General features: G+C 45.8%; 1 protein-coding gene across 1 annotated transcript in view; it reads right to left on the bottom strand.

Moving 5' to 3' along the window:
* The window catches only part of si:dkeyp-14d3.1 (transmembrane protein 132C), a 126,118-nt gene that overhangs the window by 36,107 nt on the left and 72,599 nt on the right, over nucleotides 1-17,412 (bottom strand). Inside the window, exon 4 of the mRNA XM_030357815.1 lies at nucleotides 8,261-8,447. Coding sequence (XP_030213675.1) covers nucleotides 8,261-8,447 — 187 coding nt within the window. The remainder of the gene's footprint in view (nucleotides 1-8,260; nucleotides 8,448-17,412) is intronic.

Here is a 17,412-nt window from a genome sequence, read left to right as displayed (position 1 = left end):
AGCCACAGTGGGCTGGCGGGAGCGGCTCTCTGTGGTGGCTTTGAAAGTGTAGCGACTGCAGAAAGGTGTCAGGTAAAATAATGGGGGCGGGGAGGGGGGGGGGGGGGGGCTCGGGGAGGAGGATAATGAGCAATCACGCTGTGGTTCCTGCAGCCCGACTGAATTGGTTCCTGGGACTGATGGCGGCGGAGGCAGCTCATTTGGCAGGTAGCACGGCGGATAACTTAGTCTCTAATTGAGAGACGGTTAGCGAGAGGGTAGGGCATACTGTTTAGACAAAACACACAGCGCACGAGTCACTGCCTCAGTTCAATCACAGTCTCCATTCCTCCACATGTGTGAAGACACCGAGTACCACCCAAACCAGCTGGTGTGGAGGAGGGACACCGACGTGACGCGCAGACAACAAAACTGACATTGTAACAAGTTGACGGCCCCTGCATGGCGCAGAAAGCAATACAGTGCAGCCTTTTAAAAAAGAGTAGAGTGCAGCTGTTTTAATGAGTTTGGTGGGTTCGACATGAGCCAATGGGGAATGAGTTATGATGGATCGTTGCCCTCCGTGACCCCAAAACGAACGAATGTAACGAAGAACCTATCAAGAACTATCTTCTTCTTGCAGAATTGTTTTGTGAGTGATTGTTGTGGCCCGAGAGTCTAGCGGACAGTTCACGGTTGATATTGATGTTTTGGTCACATTCAATTGCTCTCTGCTGTAAATTATTTATGAGGATTTGATTTATGGGCAAATACACCCTGACTGCGCTGACCAAAGTGTCCCAGTGACATGTTGCTGACGGGGCAAATCCTTCTACCGTTATTAATTATATAATAAATTGTTTGTGAATCCCTTATTTATTTTATTGACAAGATAATTTAATCTCAGCTATGAAGAGCGGTTTATGTATGTGATCTTGTCAAGCTCCAACCGTTCTCAGCATAAAGTGCATAAAGAAAAGACAATCTGCATAAAGGACTCAAGGTTAATAAACAATGCATGCCATCACTTCGAGGGAGTCCACACAGTGAGAGAGCCAACGCCTAATTAATTGCTAATACTACCAAAATAGTTTGAAGGCATGACAGCCGTTAAAGTGAGAAGCACAAGCAGTTTGCAGACACCAGCGACTGCACCCGGTCCTGGTTCAAGATGTTCCCTGAATAATAAATGGTAGCACTGGCGGACATTGCTGTATCTTCACTATATAGGACAAATCCCCTGCTGCACTCATGAATACCACCCTGGCACAGATCAATGGCGCAGGCATGAAGAGAGAGTGCGTCTCCTTTGAATACCAACAACAGGTCCGTCGTGGCATCAGAGGAGATGCCATTGGAGGACATTCATCAAGGGCGGCAGCCCGTCCTTCTGAAGCCAGAAGGGGAACTGGGAGAAACTGGGAGACACTGAAGTGAGCGGGACTGTGAGGTCCAGCCCTGAACCGATGCAGCTCCATCCCACACATGACACTCACACAAGTCAATCTATCAGGGGTTCCTCCCCAGCAGAGGGATGACCCGCTGATCCCACCCACTGATTCCTTTCACCCTGCTCTGATGGAGGATCCATACCCCCCAGGCTTAGCTTGGCTTAGCTGCCCTCAGGACATGGGCCTCTCTTCTGCAGGCGCAAAGGTCAGCTCTGCAGTACAGTCCATTGCTCCTCAGAATCACACCGGCCTTGATGGGGCCCGGATTAAAGCCAGGAATGTAGTTTGGCGTGAGTAGAAGGAACGCCATGGACCATAATGGGGGAGCTATGAGAGATGGACCTGTGCTTACCCTATCAATTTGAGATTGATCCATCCGTCTGGAGTCGGCCTCCCATTGCCAGCACGGCTCCGTGTGACCTACTTCACAAACTCTTCCCCACTTTCTATCTCATACCTTTTTGAAGGTATTTCAGATTGCTCGATTGTGTGTGTGAGACGTTTACAGAGCAGGGGTGTCCATAAGGGAGACATATATTATGAGAGATACCCTGTATAAGCTGTAAATGTAACTAAAGGATCTGCTGAATGAGTTTATTTACCTTAACTCATTCCTGAGCTCATATAAATAAAAACACTGTAGCCGATGATTTTTGAATAAGGTTTGAAATGCCCGATCAATTTGTGGATTATGCAGGTGCAGCCGTGACGTGTATACATCAATTATCATTGCACGTTGGCTGGATGTGTTACACGCGTCCAACACACACCGCAGTGGCTTCAATTAGTGCCAGCACTTCATCGCATAACTATACGGTACGCTAATGGATTGCTCAACTCACATTCATCCATCAAGTCATTATCGTAAACCTTACGAGTCACGATCAAAAATAGAAAAAAAAAACGGAGTAGTCATGAAGCCGAAGCCTGTGATTGGATTCCCTTGAGAGCCAAGATAGCTAAATAGGCATTGGACACGGAAGGTAGAAAACTGATTGAGTGAGAGCATTGTGTATTCAGCAGAGCTATACCTATCACACTTCACCCTTACGGGCGCCTGTCTGTCTTCAGGACAGCACCAGGTACATTGGATAGTATGTCAATACCATTCGTGTGACTTTACCTTATCTGTACGTTTTTCCTTTCCATTACTTCAACTTGACTTGGGAGACGTGACTGGGAACCCCGCAACAACATTTTATATTCAGGGGGAGCGACGTTGACAGATGACTGTATCACATGGCAGCGGAAATGACCAAAGCAACGCCGCAGGACGGGGTGTGGTCTAGATTGCTGCCGTGTGATGATGTATTGTTTAATGACGCGTGGGGTCTGAGCGTGAATGCAAACACCCTCGTCTTCATTGCTTCTCCTCCTCCGTTTCTCCGGGGGGGGGGGGGGGGGGGGGGGGGGTACACAGTTTGGCGCCTGGGCAGGAGCTGGGGAGGCAGGGTGGGGGGGGGGGGGGGAGCTGGAGACGAGGGGAGGGGAGTGGCTGAGGCGGCACAGCCCAGGCAGGAAGACGAATGAGTCCTGATATGATGTATGTCCTGTCCCACCCGCTTCCCCCTGCGTGGGGGCAGCCTGGGTCGTGATGATGACGGGGGCCGCACGGACAGCAGAGCATTACTTCACGGTGTGGAGATAATGGAGCAGCCCCCTGCCGCGCATCCACATCCACCAGCCTCACACTCCAATTACAGACGCAGAGCTCCGTCTCCAGGCTGACCCAAAAACATATGCATATGAGGGCTCTGGCCGGCGGAGGGGTGACAGACAATACATCCATCAATTATCCTAATTTTCACCAGCGGTAAGAAGTCGAGCGCAGCAGGACAGAACGCAAGTGTGGTAGAGGGAGAGGAAGGCAAGCAGGAAGGCGATGAGGAAGGGAGAGAGGCTAGGTACGAAGGAAGGAGAGAAGGAGGTGGACAAGCTAGTGAAGGCGGGGCAGTAGGAAGGGTTGGATGAATGGATGAAAGGAGGTAACGGGAAAGCAGACAGGGTTTGGTAAACACATCAAAGTGGAGAATTGGGAGAGAGCGAGAGGAAAAGAAGAGCAAGGAAACGAGTTTCTTCATTCACTCCATGTACGTACATCCAGGCAAACCCACCGACCCACCAACGCACCCACGCACACACACACACACATACTCGCACACACCCACAAACACGACCAGCCATCAACGCACCCACGCACACACATACATACACACACACACTCACACACACACCCACCCACCAACGCACCCACGCACACACACACACACAAACAAACACACACCCACCCTCCCACCAATGCAGACACAAACACACACACACACACACACCCACACCCACACCCACACACACACACACACACACACACACACATACACACATACACGCACCCACACACACATGCGCTGTTGCCCAAGCACACAAATACACTTCCTGAATATAAAAATGAAAAGGTTCTGAATACTCATTTTTCAGCTTTTTAAATAATTGCAGCATTGGCGGAACGGTTCCTTCATGGTTTGAAAGCCGGTGACAAAGTGGTGAGCGACGCTGTGAGCCGTTCGCGGCGCAGGTGTTTCGGTTGAAATACAAAAGGAGGAGTCCGTCTTCAGAGCTGAGGGCAAAGGAGCCACATTAAAACGGAGCATGGCTCATCCTTCAAAGAGACGTCGCTGCTGCTCGCCTGTGAGTGTCACCCGCGGCCGGGCGCGTCACATCGGCCCGGCAGATATGCCACATGCAAGAAATTAAACGTGTCAACAAATCATCAGACATTTTCATGATAATCAGTTTTCTACCAAGGGCGCTGTCAATTAGAGAACGGAGCATAAGTCATGTGTGTAAGAGAGAGGGAGAGAGAGAGAGAGAGAGAGAGAGAGAGAGAGAGAGAGAGAGAGAGAGAGAGAGAGAGAGAGAGAGAGAGAGAGAGAGAGAGGGAGAGCGAGAGAGAGAGAGAGAGAAGAGAGAGTGAGAGAGAGAGAGAGAGAGAGAGAGAGAGAGAGAGAGAGAGAGAGAGAGAGAGAGAGAGAGAGAGAGATAGAGAGAGAGAGAGAGAGAGAGAGAGAGAGAGAGAGAGAGAGAGAGAGAGAGAGAGAGAGAGAGAGCGAGAGAGAGATAGAGAAAGAGAGAGATCGGTGGGAAGGTTGAAGCTCAATCGAGGTAATAAGCCATAACTGTGATCCAAACCCTTTAACTAAGCTTTCCATTACAAACCCTCATTAGCCTTATTAAATTACAATAATTGTAGTCCCTGTCACTAAAATACAACCCTCCCCCACACCCCCTACACCCATAGCCACCGAGACACCCTAGCATTAACTCAACCCCCTCCCTATACACACACCCGCTCCTCCGTTTTTTTTATTAGATTATTTTTGACCTACGCACAATAAACGCAGCTTCTCCATTATAACAAAAGATGGTGTTAGCGCATTAGGCTAATTAGCACTAATTTCAGATGAAAGCCTCGTCGGAGCCGCGCCGTGGCGTCAACAGACGCCTCCAGCGGGCTGCCTCCATACCTCCACTCACAACTTGATTAAAAAGATGCAGATTTGTCTATTTGCCTCCCTTTCCCTCTATCCCTTCTTTATCACTCCATCACCGCTTCCCCTCATACCTCCTCACGGTTCAACCCCTCAGCCATTTTTCTCAATGTTTATTTCCCAATTCATTCTACACTCTTATTCTGACTTCTGTTTGATTCTCCCCCGGTTTGCAAAAACTTTCCATCATGAACTTCGGTCCACAGGGGGCAATAAAGTCTATCCTATCTACATTTAGATAACTTCTTGCCCTGCAGGGTCCTGGCTGAGAGAAGGTATCAAACATGGTAGAGCCCATCAGATGTTCTCTGTGTGTTCATTACGCAGAGCAGCAAAGAGGCTTCAGGTCGTCTCTTGACAGCTTTCCATCAGTCAGGAACAGCATATGGACGAACGTCAACTTCCTCTAGGGTGGGGGACTTTCGGAGAGTGTGGTTATGGTGCTGCTGCGGCTGGGGGTGGTGACTGGGATGGTTATAGTGCGGGTGAAAATATGGCAGTGTTGGAGTTGTTGATGGTGGAGGTTGTAGTGGTGAAGGTGGTGGTGGTGGTACTGGTGATGGTGGTAGTGGTGGAAATGGTATTGTTGGTTGGTGCTGATGATGGTAGGGATGGAGGTGGTATTGGTCGGGGAGGTGTCGGAAGAGGAGATGGTAGTGGCTGTAGGTGGTGTGGTAGTGTTGGACATGATAGTGTCCAACAGGTGGTGTTGGAAGTGGAGGTGTTGGTGAAGATGGATTTGGAAGTGATGGTGGTGGAGGTGGAGCTTGAAGTGGTAGTGGTGGTGGTGTTGATAGAGGGAACTTATCTCTGGGCTTTTCATGCCACAGCGATCCCTAAGTAATCTAATTCAACCTTCCCCCTCTGCGCTTGTGTGCTCTCACATATTGGTGCATGCAGATTGAAAAAGGTGCATGAAGGTGTGCGTGTGTGTGTGTGAGTGTGTGTGTGTGTGTGTGTGTGTGTGTGTGTGTGTGTGTGTGTGTGTGTGTGTGTGTGTGTGTGTGTGTGTGTGTGTGTGTGTCTGTTGTGTGTGTGTGTGTGTGTGTGTGCGGGCCTGCGGGTGTGTGTGTTAGCACACATAAGCCTCCATGCTTGTTTGTGAGAGAGAAAGATGCTGAGAAGGAGGGCATCAGACAGACTCATGACGGTAAAAGTTAATGAGTTCTGTAAAGGGTGTGTATGTGTAAGTGTTGTTGCTAGTAGCCTACCCTGGATTGGAAAGCAGAGTATGGCCTGCGGTATGCAAGCAACCTATTGGTATACAGGGAAAGCTCTACAGTAGCATGCAGCAATACTTTGCCAATTGCAACTGTGAGCTCAGTAACACAAGCATAACCAGTCAAATAAGAAGTTGGTTGAACTGTAATCTATACAGGGTGCACTATAGGTGGCAACAACACACATTACATTCAAATGGTGTTTTTTGGCGCATTCATCTTTCTCAACCCTGAGACAGTTGCCTTAATGATTTCTCACTAATTTGATTAAGCACAACTTAAATGACATATCATAACAGAAGGCAATTAAGATAGATCTCAGCCAGCGGGGAAGATACGGAAAGAACCATAAATCCTGATTCTAGCAAATAAGCATCGTTGTTTGGAAAGATAACAAAACAGAGCCAAACAAACTGGGCTGGAACTTCCTGATTAGCACATGGCTGTCGACGTGGGAGTGCCAGGCAACATTTCACCTTTACTCTGGAAACTAGCTGGTCCATGCCCGTTACTGTATAACTCTGAGAGAACAGAGCCTTTGTCAAACAATCTCATCCCCAATAATCTGTGCCGGTGGAAAGGCGTCGGAGATCGTCTTCCTGCAGATTGCTGCCAGTGTACGGCAGGAAGACACACACGCGCACACACACACACACACACACACACACACACACACACACACACACACACACACACACACACACACACACACACACACACACACACACACACACACACACACACACACACACACACACACACACAGCAGCGAGCCCCGTGGAAACGGGAAACATCAATGACATGAAAAGAATGCAGAGGAGAAGAAGAAGGAGAGCGGGAACTCTAACAATACCGGCAGCACTAAACACACAGCTTCAATTATCCCCGGGATGGGAGAGTGAGTGAGGACGTGCTGCTTGCCTCCGAATCCACCCACAGACTCCCACAGGCGTCTGTCATCTCCATCGCTATTGGCAACACTTACACAGAAAATAACACAGGCACAATAATTCGGAGCCGCCGCCTGTGTGCACATCACACAAAGTTGCAAAAAATAGAAACCAACGCACGCCGGCTTTTGTTTGGGTAATCAGCCTTGTTGTGGCTGCGTGCCCTTCTTCCTCATCTCTGTTAGTGTGATTGATGCTGCTCATTTTACACCTGCGCCTCGCCTTGATCCGAATCAGTCGCCGGCACGCTCTTCCCCCGACTAACAATGCAGGGAGAGGTGAGAGCGGGTGGTCTTTCCGCGGAGACCACGGACTATGTGCTTTGGTTAATCGACACATAAAGAGGGTCCTATGGCTGGGCGCGGGAGATGCTCAGCGCCCTGGGGCCGGCCCCCAGGCCTCCGCCTCAGGGCTCCCGCCTGGGGCCTGGTAACACACGCCGCTACGCCGGGACGCAACACGCAGGGGTGCCGGCTCCGGCTTTCTCAGAGACAGGATGAGGCTAGCTAGTGTCTGGTATGCTGCGTTTGCAGCCCAGAACGACACTCTTCAAAGTGGCACTTTCGGAACCAGGAGCCGACTCTGTGGGGCACTGATCTTTCTCAGAGAATGTTATATCTGGTGATTGTAGTCAATGGGCCACTGTTGCCAAGGTAATTTTGCAATTCTTTTACTTTCGATTTCCCGCAATCTTATAAGAAGATTGTGCGCAGAAGTGTATACTTACTGGAAAAAGGAGTTGTGTGAATTGATAGTCACATACAATTTCTCCACATGACAAAAAAAAGATTGTAGACAAGATGTACTTAAGCTAAAATAACTTATAACCACAAGACATGACAATTTGTGAACCCTATTCCAACTTCCTGCCACTTTTGGTTAATTTCTCCTCTTTTTCCTCACTGTCTCCAGCAGATCCTTTCTGCATGAACATATAACGTGGTTTTGAAACGCACAACCACTTTGAAACGCACAACCACTTCGAAACGCACAACCACACCGGACTCGCTCCGCCACGCCTGGAAATATTTGTGGACTCTTTTTACACGGTGTTTGGTGCTTGATGTCTGTGTTGACGGGTCGCGTCCCGAGAGCAGGGCGCAGGTCCTACTCACCATGGCCAGTGGAACGATGGCGGCCAGGTCCTCCAGCGCCAGCCGTACCTCCGTCTCAGCCTCCTGCGTGGTGGAGCGACTGCCCGGGTACTCCACCTGCCAGGCCATCCAGCGGCTGCCCAACGTCTCCGGGAAGCTCTCCATCTTCAGGTCCACCTGGAGCACCCTCTGCCCCCCCGCCTCCGACCTGCCACACACCACAAGTAAACAACAAGAACAAGACGCTTTCGTTATTGTCAACAGAGGAGGAATGGGGGCTGGCGGACTCGGGGGGAGATGGAGGTCTTTGAAAGCTAGTTCGGCAGTATGTGTGAATTTGTTCCAATGACCGGACGTCCAAAAATAGGCTAACTACTAATATTTACCTCAAGCCCGGAGGTAATAGCCAAGATCAAGTCTCTTGAGGTCTCTTAAGATCAAGTCCCAAGTCTGTCAACACTTTGGTTTGAAAATGTTCTAAAAATGCTTGTATTTGTCTTGCAAAATAAAAAAAGCTTTTGCTAGATGAACAAAGTTTTTTTCCAGATGCAGTAGCAGTTTGCTTGGTGCTGACCATCACCTCATGCGGCAAACGTTTTGTTCCAGAGGATATTAATGATATTTCTACATCCAAAAAGACAACAAGTGTGTCCCTCATTACCCTAGTGTAGAGCTACTTTTTGTTGGAGGTCTACCGAGGACCCCTTGTCCGCAATTTGCTGAGTGACGTTGTGTCCTTTCTTCAGCATGAAAAGGTCAAACCCATAATGTGAGCATGTAGGTGTAAAGAGAGGTAATCTTTGTTCATCATGTTGATTATTACTTACTGTTTCTCCTTTTCTGGTATTATTATTGTAATATTTAATTTCATTGTTGGTAAAAAAAAGCCATTATATTTTGGACTGCCTTTCTTGATATTATGAATAAATAATTAAAGACTGAAAGCAAATAAAAAGAAAGAAACATCGATGGCATGCAGCCCTTGTGCCAACTTGCTTTTTCAGATCATAATAAAAAGAAAAAAATTAAATTGTATAATTTTCCTACTTAACCACAGAGGATTGGTTCAAAACAGAAAAAAATACACGATAAATGTAATAATATCTGTTGAAGGAGTTGAAGGAAAAATGTTCTGCGGTGTTTAGGCTCCTTGACCTGTTTGTTTAATTAGCGGTGTCCTGGTTTTTCAACGGCGATACAGTAAATACACCACATAACATACTAGCTAGCAGCAGCATTTATGTCCAGCATGAATTAAGTCTGACAAATGGACAAAGCTGATAATTAAATGTTTTCCTGGGACCGTAACTCTATGAGTTCTGTGTTTAAATATAGCCAGGAGGCTGAAAAGGTCAGCCTTACGAGAACGATTGCCGAGAGAGAGAGATGGGGGACTGTGTAATCTGTTAGCCATGTCTCGGAAAATGGCAGAGCTCATATCCAAAACATTTCCAGCACAATTGCAGTGCCGCTTTAATGAAACAAGGGGGGCGCCGGGAGATACAGAGCAAGAGATGAAGGGAGCGAGGGGAAGTGTTTTCCACACCTTCAAGGGTTTATGCATGTAAAATATAGATTTCTTGGATTATTTGCTGCCTTTTATAATACACATGTGATGCCGGAGCAAATAAGACAGTATGCACCTGTGCATTATGAAAAGGATTCAGCTAAATAGATTGTATTCACTTGTTTAGTTACTCCCACTCATATCAGCAACCATGTCTTTATTATTCCTCAAATAATAGCCTTTTTTTCAAAGAGAATGGAGGATTTCCCACACGGTAAAGGTCTGCAACCTCAAATTCAACAAAGTGTGAGTATTAATAATTAACAGGACAATGAAATACCTTGTAATATACAGTAATGGTAACAGGGGAGGCATTTCAAGAGTGTGGCTGTAACGTCACCGCGAATCAAACGCACCACGCCGATGAAACCGGAGGACGTCTGACCGAAGCAAACCGAGATGACAGACCCGGCCCAGGATGACCGTTAACCGCGGCTCCAAGCGCCCCGCTGTCACACAGAGAGCCCGCCTAGCCCTGGTCTGGCAGGCCTCCGCCGCAGCCTTCCACCCCACGACATGACCCATATTCTCAGGCGCAGTGAAGGGTGTTTTGGGCCCAAGAAACATTATTTTTCCTCTTGGCCCACATCACATTAGTGCTGTCCAAGGCGTTGAGGCAAGGAGAAAGACAGGAACGGAAGAGATTCACAGCCAGAGTTTTTTTTTTTAGCACTAAAATAAATGTATTGTCACTCAACCTCTAGTGCGCTTCTTCTTTGAAATAAACACAAAAACAATATGGTGGTGTCTAAGGTATTGGATGGTGGGAGTCCATTCAAGAATGCTTCAGCCGGCCTCTTCAACAGCAGCTTCAGCTGAGGCGGAAAATGTATTTTTCTGTATGTATTCTGAGGCAACGACAAAATAATATGAGTGAGACGGCAGATTGTATACAGTAAAGAAACTCAGCGTCTGAGAGGCGGGAGAACAGACACTTTATCCATCTGGAAATCACACAGCCTATTAAAGTCACAAAAACAGGAATATACATAAAGCAGACCATTTCAAAGTATTGTGGGAAGTCTATAAACATGTTTGAAAGGAAGGAGAAAAAAGCAAAACGAATCTCTTCAGGATGACAACCCCTTATTGTCACCCAGCGCAGCTGCTGCTCCCCTCAGCGTCAGATAGACGCTGAGACGCAGCGCGACAATGAAGACAATATCCCAAGACACTTTTCCTCCTCGCCTCCCGTTGCATCACGTCTCCACGCGTCTCCCTGTCAGCGGAGCGGTTGACTGCTGTCCCTGAGGGCCGGAGACACATGCCAGGCCGTGAAACCCGCCACAACCCGGGTCCACCCCTTACAGGGAGGGGGGGGCGTTCCTGTCCCCAGCCACCAGCATCCACAAACCGCAATGTCCACTGTTTCTGAGCATCTCCATGCCTCTATCTAGGTCTTTATTTTTCTATCACTCTATCTATGCATGCATGCATCTATGTTTCTCTGTGTTTGTGTTTTCTGTTTCTGTGTCTCTGTATCACTGAATATCTGTGTGTCTCTCTCTCTCCTTCTGTCTGTCTGTCTCTCACTCTCTCCTTCTGTTTGTCTGTCTGTCTCTCTCCCTCCTTCTCCCTCTCTCCCCTCTCTCTCTCTCTCTCTCTCTCTCTCTCTCTCTCTCTCTCTCTCTCTCTCTCTCTCTCTCTCTCTCTCCCTCTCTCTCTCTCTCTCTCTCTATCTCTCTCTCTCTATCTCTCTCTCTCTCTCTCTCTCTCTCTCTCTCTCTCTCTCTCTCTCTCTCTCTCTCTCTCTCTCTCTATCTCTCTCTCTCCCTCTCTCTCTCTCTCTCTCTCTCTCTCTCTCTCTCTCTCACTCTCTCTCTCTCTCTCTCTCTCTCTCTCTCTCTCTCTCTCTCTCTCTCTCTCTCTCACAGCTCTAATTCTGTTAGCTACAAAAGGCCTGGAGATGCACCGCCCACCCATATCTGTCAACAGGGTCCCATGTCACCATGGAGACAGGGGGCCGACCCTGTCTCCTGGGAGTACAGGTGGTACAGGTGGTCCCCAGGATCCTTTAGAGGAGGAGGGGGAGGAATTTACAAGATACATTCCATGTGCTCCTTCCCAGCAACAACACAATTTATGTCGGTCACGTCGAGAGATATACACTCTTGCATTTCATTGGAGGATATCTTTATGTTCCCTGTGTTTAGGAGAGGCTTTTCCATCTAGGCGTCAGTTGTTTATATCATTAGCCACATTGCATAATTGCCTAAGTCACATTTTGGCCAAATTGTGATATCTAACTTAGCTCTACTCTCCTAACTTTGCTGATTCACTGTGCCTCATTGGCACATCATTCCATAATCACTATCTTCATAAGTCATCTATTTAGACTTTTTATTCTAAATACAAGATGAACCTTAAAATATGAGATTGTGTTGAATGTACAATTATTATTATTAATTATAAATATACATTTTAATTAGCTTTATTATTTAGGCATCTATGCTATGAGGCTAACGATATCAAGGATGCTTGCTGGTAACAGTGGACATTGTGGTTGGAACCCATAAACTTTCAGCTCGGAGTCGATGCTCCTAGCCTGCCTCTGACATCAGCTGGATTTTCTGGTTTTGTGGACGGTTCTGTCCAAGCATCCTACAATAGCATGACTGCTGCATGTCTGGCTAGGGTTGTCCCGAGTGATAAGATACGTAAGAGAACCATGGAGCAGGAATGAAAACAGTAAAAATGTAAAGTAAGAAATCCAATTATCTAATTTAAGAGGGCCATGGTAATGCGCTACCACTTAAATGTGGATCAACCAGTAAGTGCTCTATCTGTATAAATCAAACCTGGTATTTCAGTGGCTTTATCAATTCCCAGCAAACTGTTGTCACAGCCGCCTTAGTTTCTATCATCTGTAATTTACTATCTGACCTCCAGGGAAGGGAATAACAATTTTCAAGTTAAAATTCAGCTCCACTTCCTATTTCATGCCAGGCTAGGATGATATATAAAAGTGTTCGACTGCACGTGCAAAGAAATGAGTGGCGCGAGATAATGGTGCCGTACGTGTGTGTGTGTGTGTGTGTGTGTGTGTGTGTGTGTGTGTGTGTGTGTGTGTGTGTGTGTTGTGTGTCTGTGTACGTGTGCGTGTATGTGTGTTTGTGTGTGTGTGTTTGTGCATATGTGCGTGCATGCATGCGTGCACATGCACGTGTGTGTGAGTGTGTGTGTGTGTGTGTTTGTTTTAAAGATTCCCATTATACACCCATTACAAATTAATTACTTTGATACCCTTTCACAGTTAACAACAAAACATAGGAACATTATCACAGACATTAAATCCCCCAAGCCAGCGAGCCTCCTCCCCCCCCCCCCCCCCCCCCCCTACACAAAAAGACGCTGAACCCCAGCACTTAGCCGCAGTGGTCAGGCTCCACGCAGCGTCTGCCGCCGTAGGAGCAGGTTGAGGCTATTGAATTCAGGTCCCCGGAGGTTAAAAAAGACGGATTCAAATGTCAAAATGAATAAACAGACAGCGAGGGGGAGAAAAAAGGAAAACCTTAACTGGTTGCAATTTATTCCGAGCAGTTGTCCCCGGAGAGAGTCCCATAATTGAAACTGCCTCTATTGTCCTATTATCAGAGCCATGTGTCACCGTGACACTTCCATTTAATCTCCCTCCCCTGCCATAGTGGGCCTGCATGTCCACTTCCTCACCCACAGAGAAAGAGAGAGAGAGAGAGAGAGAGAGAGAGAGAGAGAGAGAGAGAGAGAGAGAGAGAGAGAGAGGGAGAGAGAGAGAGAGAGAGAGAGAGAGAGAGAGAGAGAGAGAGAGAGAGAGAGAGAGAGAGAGAGAGAGAGAGAGGGAGAGAGAGAGAGAGAGAGAGAGAGAGAGAGAGAGAGAGAGAGAGAGAGAGGGAGAGAGAGAGAGAGAGAGAGAGAGAGAGAGAGAGAGAGAGAGAGAGAGAGAGAGAGAGAGAGAGAGAGAGAGAAATCAGAGTGGAAGTTGAGAAGTTGGCTGGATTGGTGGTAAAGTCAGGGACGGAAGTAGGGAAAAACTAGTCAGGGGGCGATAGCAGTGGGATGAAGAGTAGACTAATGGAAATAGAGTGAGTGAGAGACTGACGGAGAGAGAGAGAGAGAGAGAGAGAGAGAGAGAGAGAGAGAGAGAGAGAGAGAGAGAGAGAGAGAGAGAGAGAGAGAGAGAGAGAGAGAGAGAGAGAGAAAGTGAGGAACAGACAAGGAGTGATGGGGAGTTGGATAAAGAGGCATGTGAACATTCGTATTTGTCTTAAGGCTACATCCTTGGAGTTAGCACAAACATAGAACCTTGAAGACTCCTGACCCATGGGTCAGCGCTAGCTATTCATCCGTCAAAATCGATTTACAATATCTATTCAAAATACTAATATATTAGCATTATATTACTGTGCTAAATTATGTTTTTAAATGTGAAAATAATTTGGTTGTTACACAACAACACATAATTCTACATTTACAATCTAACAATTGCATTAAAATATTAGAAATTGAAACGATGAGGTAACTGCATAATGTATACAATGCATAATTCTATGATGCACATTTTTGGTTTATGTTTCCTTATATTTGACTTTATTGTAATAACAGCCCTAATATGCTACTTAGTTTTTCCTGGTTACCTATTGCAAAACAAATTATTTCTAGTCAGATTTTGGGATGATCTCATTACAAAGATATAATCTCTTATATCACAGAGAATCATCCTGAACTCAATGGTCAGATGATCACAATGCTGTGTTTTGCTTTAATGGATATATATATATATATATATATATATATATATATATATATATATATATATATATATATATATATATATATAATCTAATATGCCTTAAGTATTAAACTTTCAACCTCTGTGAGATGTTGTTTCATCCCTATATATAGTTTGGAACAATACAGACTGTCAAAGTAAGGCTTTAGCTGAAGCCAAGGCTGAATCCTAAAGGGAATGTGTGGTGAAACAATGATAAACCTTCCCCGAGGCTCTTCTTATCCACCTATTTTCCCTCCCTCGCTTAGTCGTCGCTGCCTCTCCGAGTATTCAGCCACTCAACCAGGTTTAATTAGGACGGAGCGTGTTAATGTGCCGCTATTGTGTCTGTGAAGCTGTGAGTAACCTGATAGCAACAGATAATCGTTTCTATTAATCCTGTTCTAATTATCGTACAGCCAAATAGATTGACTAAAAAGATAATTTTATTTTATTCACTGAACAGAAATACTATATCAATTAGTGCCATTAGCCATTAGTGATAAAAATATGTATGCGGTCAATAATATTTGACATTGTTCAATCCATAAACTCGATACAAAATATTATCATATATTTACATTTCTTTCTCCTGACCAATAGTATTGCATCAATTAACAGCTATATTACTTTAAATTTGTATTATTATTTCTGACATCAATAACGCAAGACATCGCATATGGCAGGGCTTCCATAGGAGAAAGGCTCCCATAGGCCAACGCCCCCATAGGACAAGGCTCCTATCGTACAAGGCTCCCATAGGTTGCTGTACTGTACCACACCCGGTTGTGATTGGAGCACAACGATAAATAGCCCACTTCAGGTGACGATGAGCAAAGCAACATGATCAGAGAAACCCAGTCCAAATCCCTTTTGTGCATTGGATGTTCCTCCACTCCGAGCCTTAGGGTGCTTTCTGTGTACTGAAGTAAAAAACTAAAGAGGAGGTAGATGAGGGAACATCTTTTTCAGCTTGAAGGGAGAAATTGAGCTGTATAGGCTGCAGGAAGTCACTTGTAAGGACTCCTGTCAGAGTTCTCGTAATACACCCTTTTCAAGCCTTGCGTCTTCCTTCCTCTCTTGTGTCGATTGTCTAAATGCTTCCCATGTTTTGCACTTTTTTTATAATGTGTTTTCGTGTCATAACAGAGAGGCCAGGTAGGCCGTTTGACTTGTCTGCATCTTTAGAAACAACTTCCACGTCGGCCTCACCGCCGGTTGGGCTTTCTGCATCGTCGCTGACAGTTTCTACCGCTGGACAGATTCCAGACGTTTAAGGTTTTACACAGAAAATAAACCCTTCTGCAATGCTTCTCTTCTAATGCCATGTGCGTCACTCAAAACCTTGAGATGTTGTTACCGCTGATCTCATTTAAAATCTACGGCAGATTCATATGAGATGGAAACGGCAGCGAGGATAATGTTATCTCTCGTTACAAGTTACTATGTGCATATGAATAAAGTCATTTGAATAATGTATGCCCATACGTGTAATGTCAAGGAATACATTTGCATTTTAGATATGGGCACGGAAAGATTAAAAATACGCATGGGTAAGAGAAAATAAAAGTCACTGCGCACTTACTGAAAAGAGCCCCAATCTTGAACCAATTTCCTGTGATTATCTAATTACCTCCTGGGTCACCCTGCTTTTAATGAACAGACAAAAGACACATTTATATTATCTCGAACCCAAACAAACCTAACAATGTAATTCTCCCAGTTACTAGCCAAGAATAAACCTGGGCTCCAATAGAGGGGAAAGAAAAAGATCCAGAAAGTGAACTTCAAATAAAGTGGATATAAGACAGTGGGAGGTTGAGATCACAATAAGAGACATTAAGATAAGTCAGTGTGGTGGAACACAGGAGATGCTGTCCTCTCAAACTGTGAGAGGCTGGCACCAGGCTCCAGCGGTGCCTGAAAACACTGCACTAAAGCCTCAGTCTGGAGGAACATCGCAGCAGCGTTGTCAGTCTGCTGAACACACGACACACACACACACACACACACACACACACACACACACACACACACACACACACACACACACACACACACACACACACACACACACACACACACACACACACACACACACACACACACACACACACACAAGCAAACAACCCAACACATGCACATACACACAGAGGTATAGACACATAGAAAGAAAGATTCAACAGATTTCCCACGCATTTAGGTTTGTGTGCAGTGCATAGATGATCATACGGACAGAGACAAACACACACAACCACAACCACACGCACACAAACACACTCTGACACACAACGCATGGGTGAAAGAATATAATTTGTCACTGCATCTGAAGTGCAAGCCATCATTGAGTCTCCAATGAGTGGCAATCAATGAGCAAAGGTGCTCCCGGATACAACCAGATATTTAACATCTTCATTCATTAGGACGCTGTCAAAACCTAACAAAGAATACATTTCAGCCCATTTAAATTATTTTATACACACGCCAGACATTCACTATGTTCAAGGCTCCAGTGTAAAGCCCTCAGTGACTCATACCTGTTCCTAGAATTAATTGATGCTCATTGTCTTTATCTTACATTTACATGGTTCATACAGTGCTGGTTATTGCTATAGAAAGACTAATGCAATGGACTTATGGTCATAATTATTTCCTATCATGAGGGCAAAAGCAAACGTCAACTCAACTACATCGGCAATGTCTTAAATACTTTAAGAAATATCTGCTCCAGATAAAAAACATAAATTTGCTTTTACTTTTGAAATCGACAAGAAATTCATTAATATCAACTCATTAAATTGTTCTTTATTTATTAGACACATCTACTCATTCATTTATTTATTCATTTTCAATTGATGT

This window comes from Gadus morhua, chromosome 6 (assembly GCF_902167405.1).
Source record: "Gadus morhua chromosome 6, gadMor3.0, whole genome shotgun sequence".
Taxonomy (NCBI): domain Eukaryota; kingdom Metazoa; phylum Chordata; class Actinopteri; order Gadiformes; family Gadidae; genus Gadus; species Gadus morhua.
Note: the sequence above shows the minus strand (reverse complement) of the source record. Positions and strands in the feature narration are given on the sequence as shown.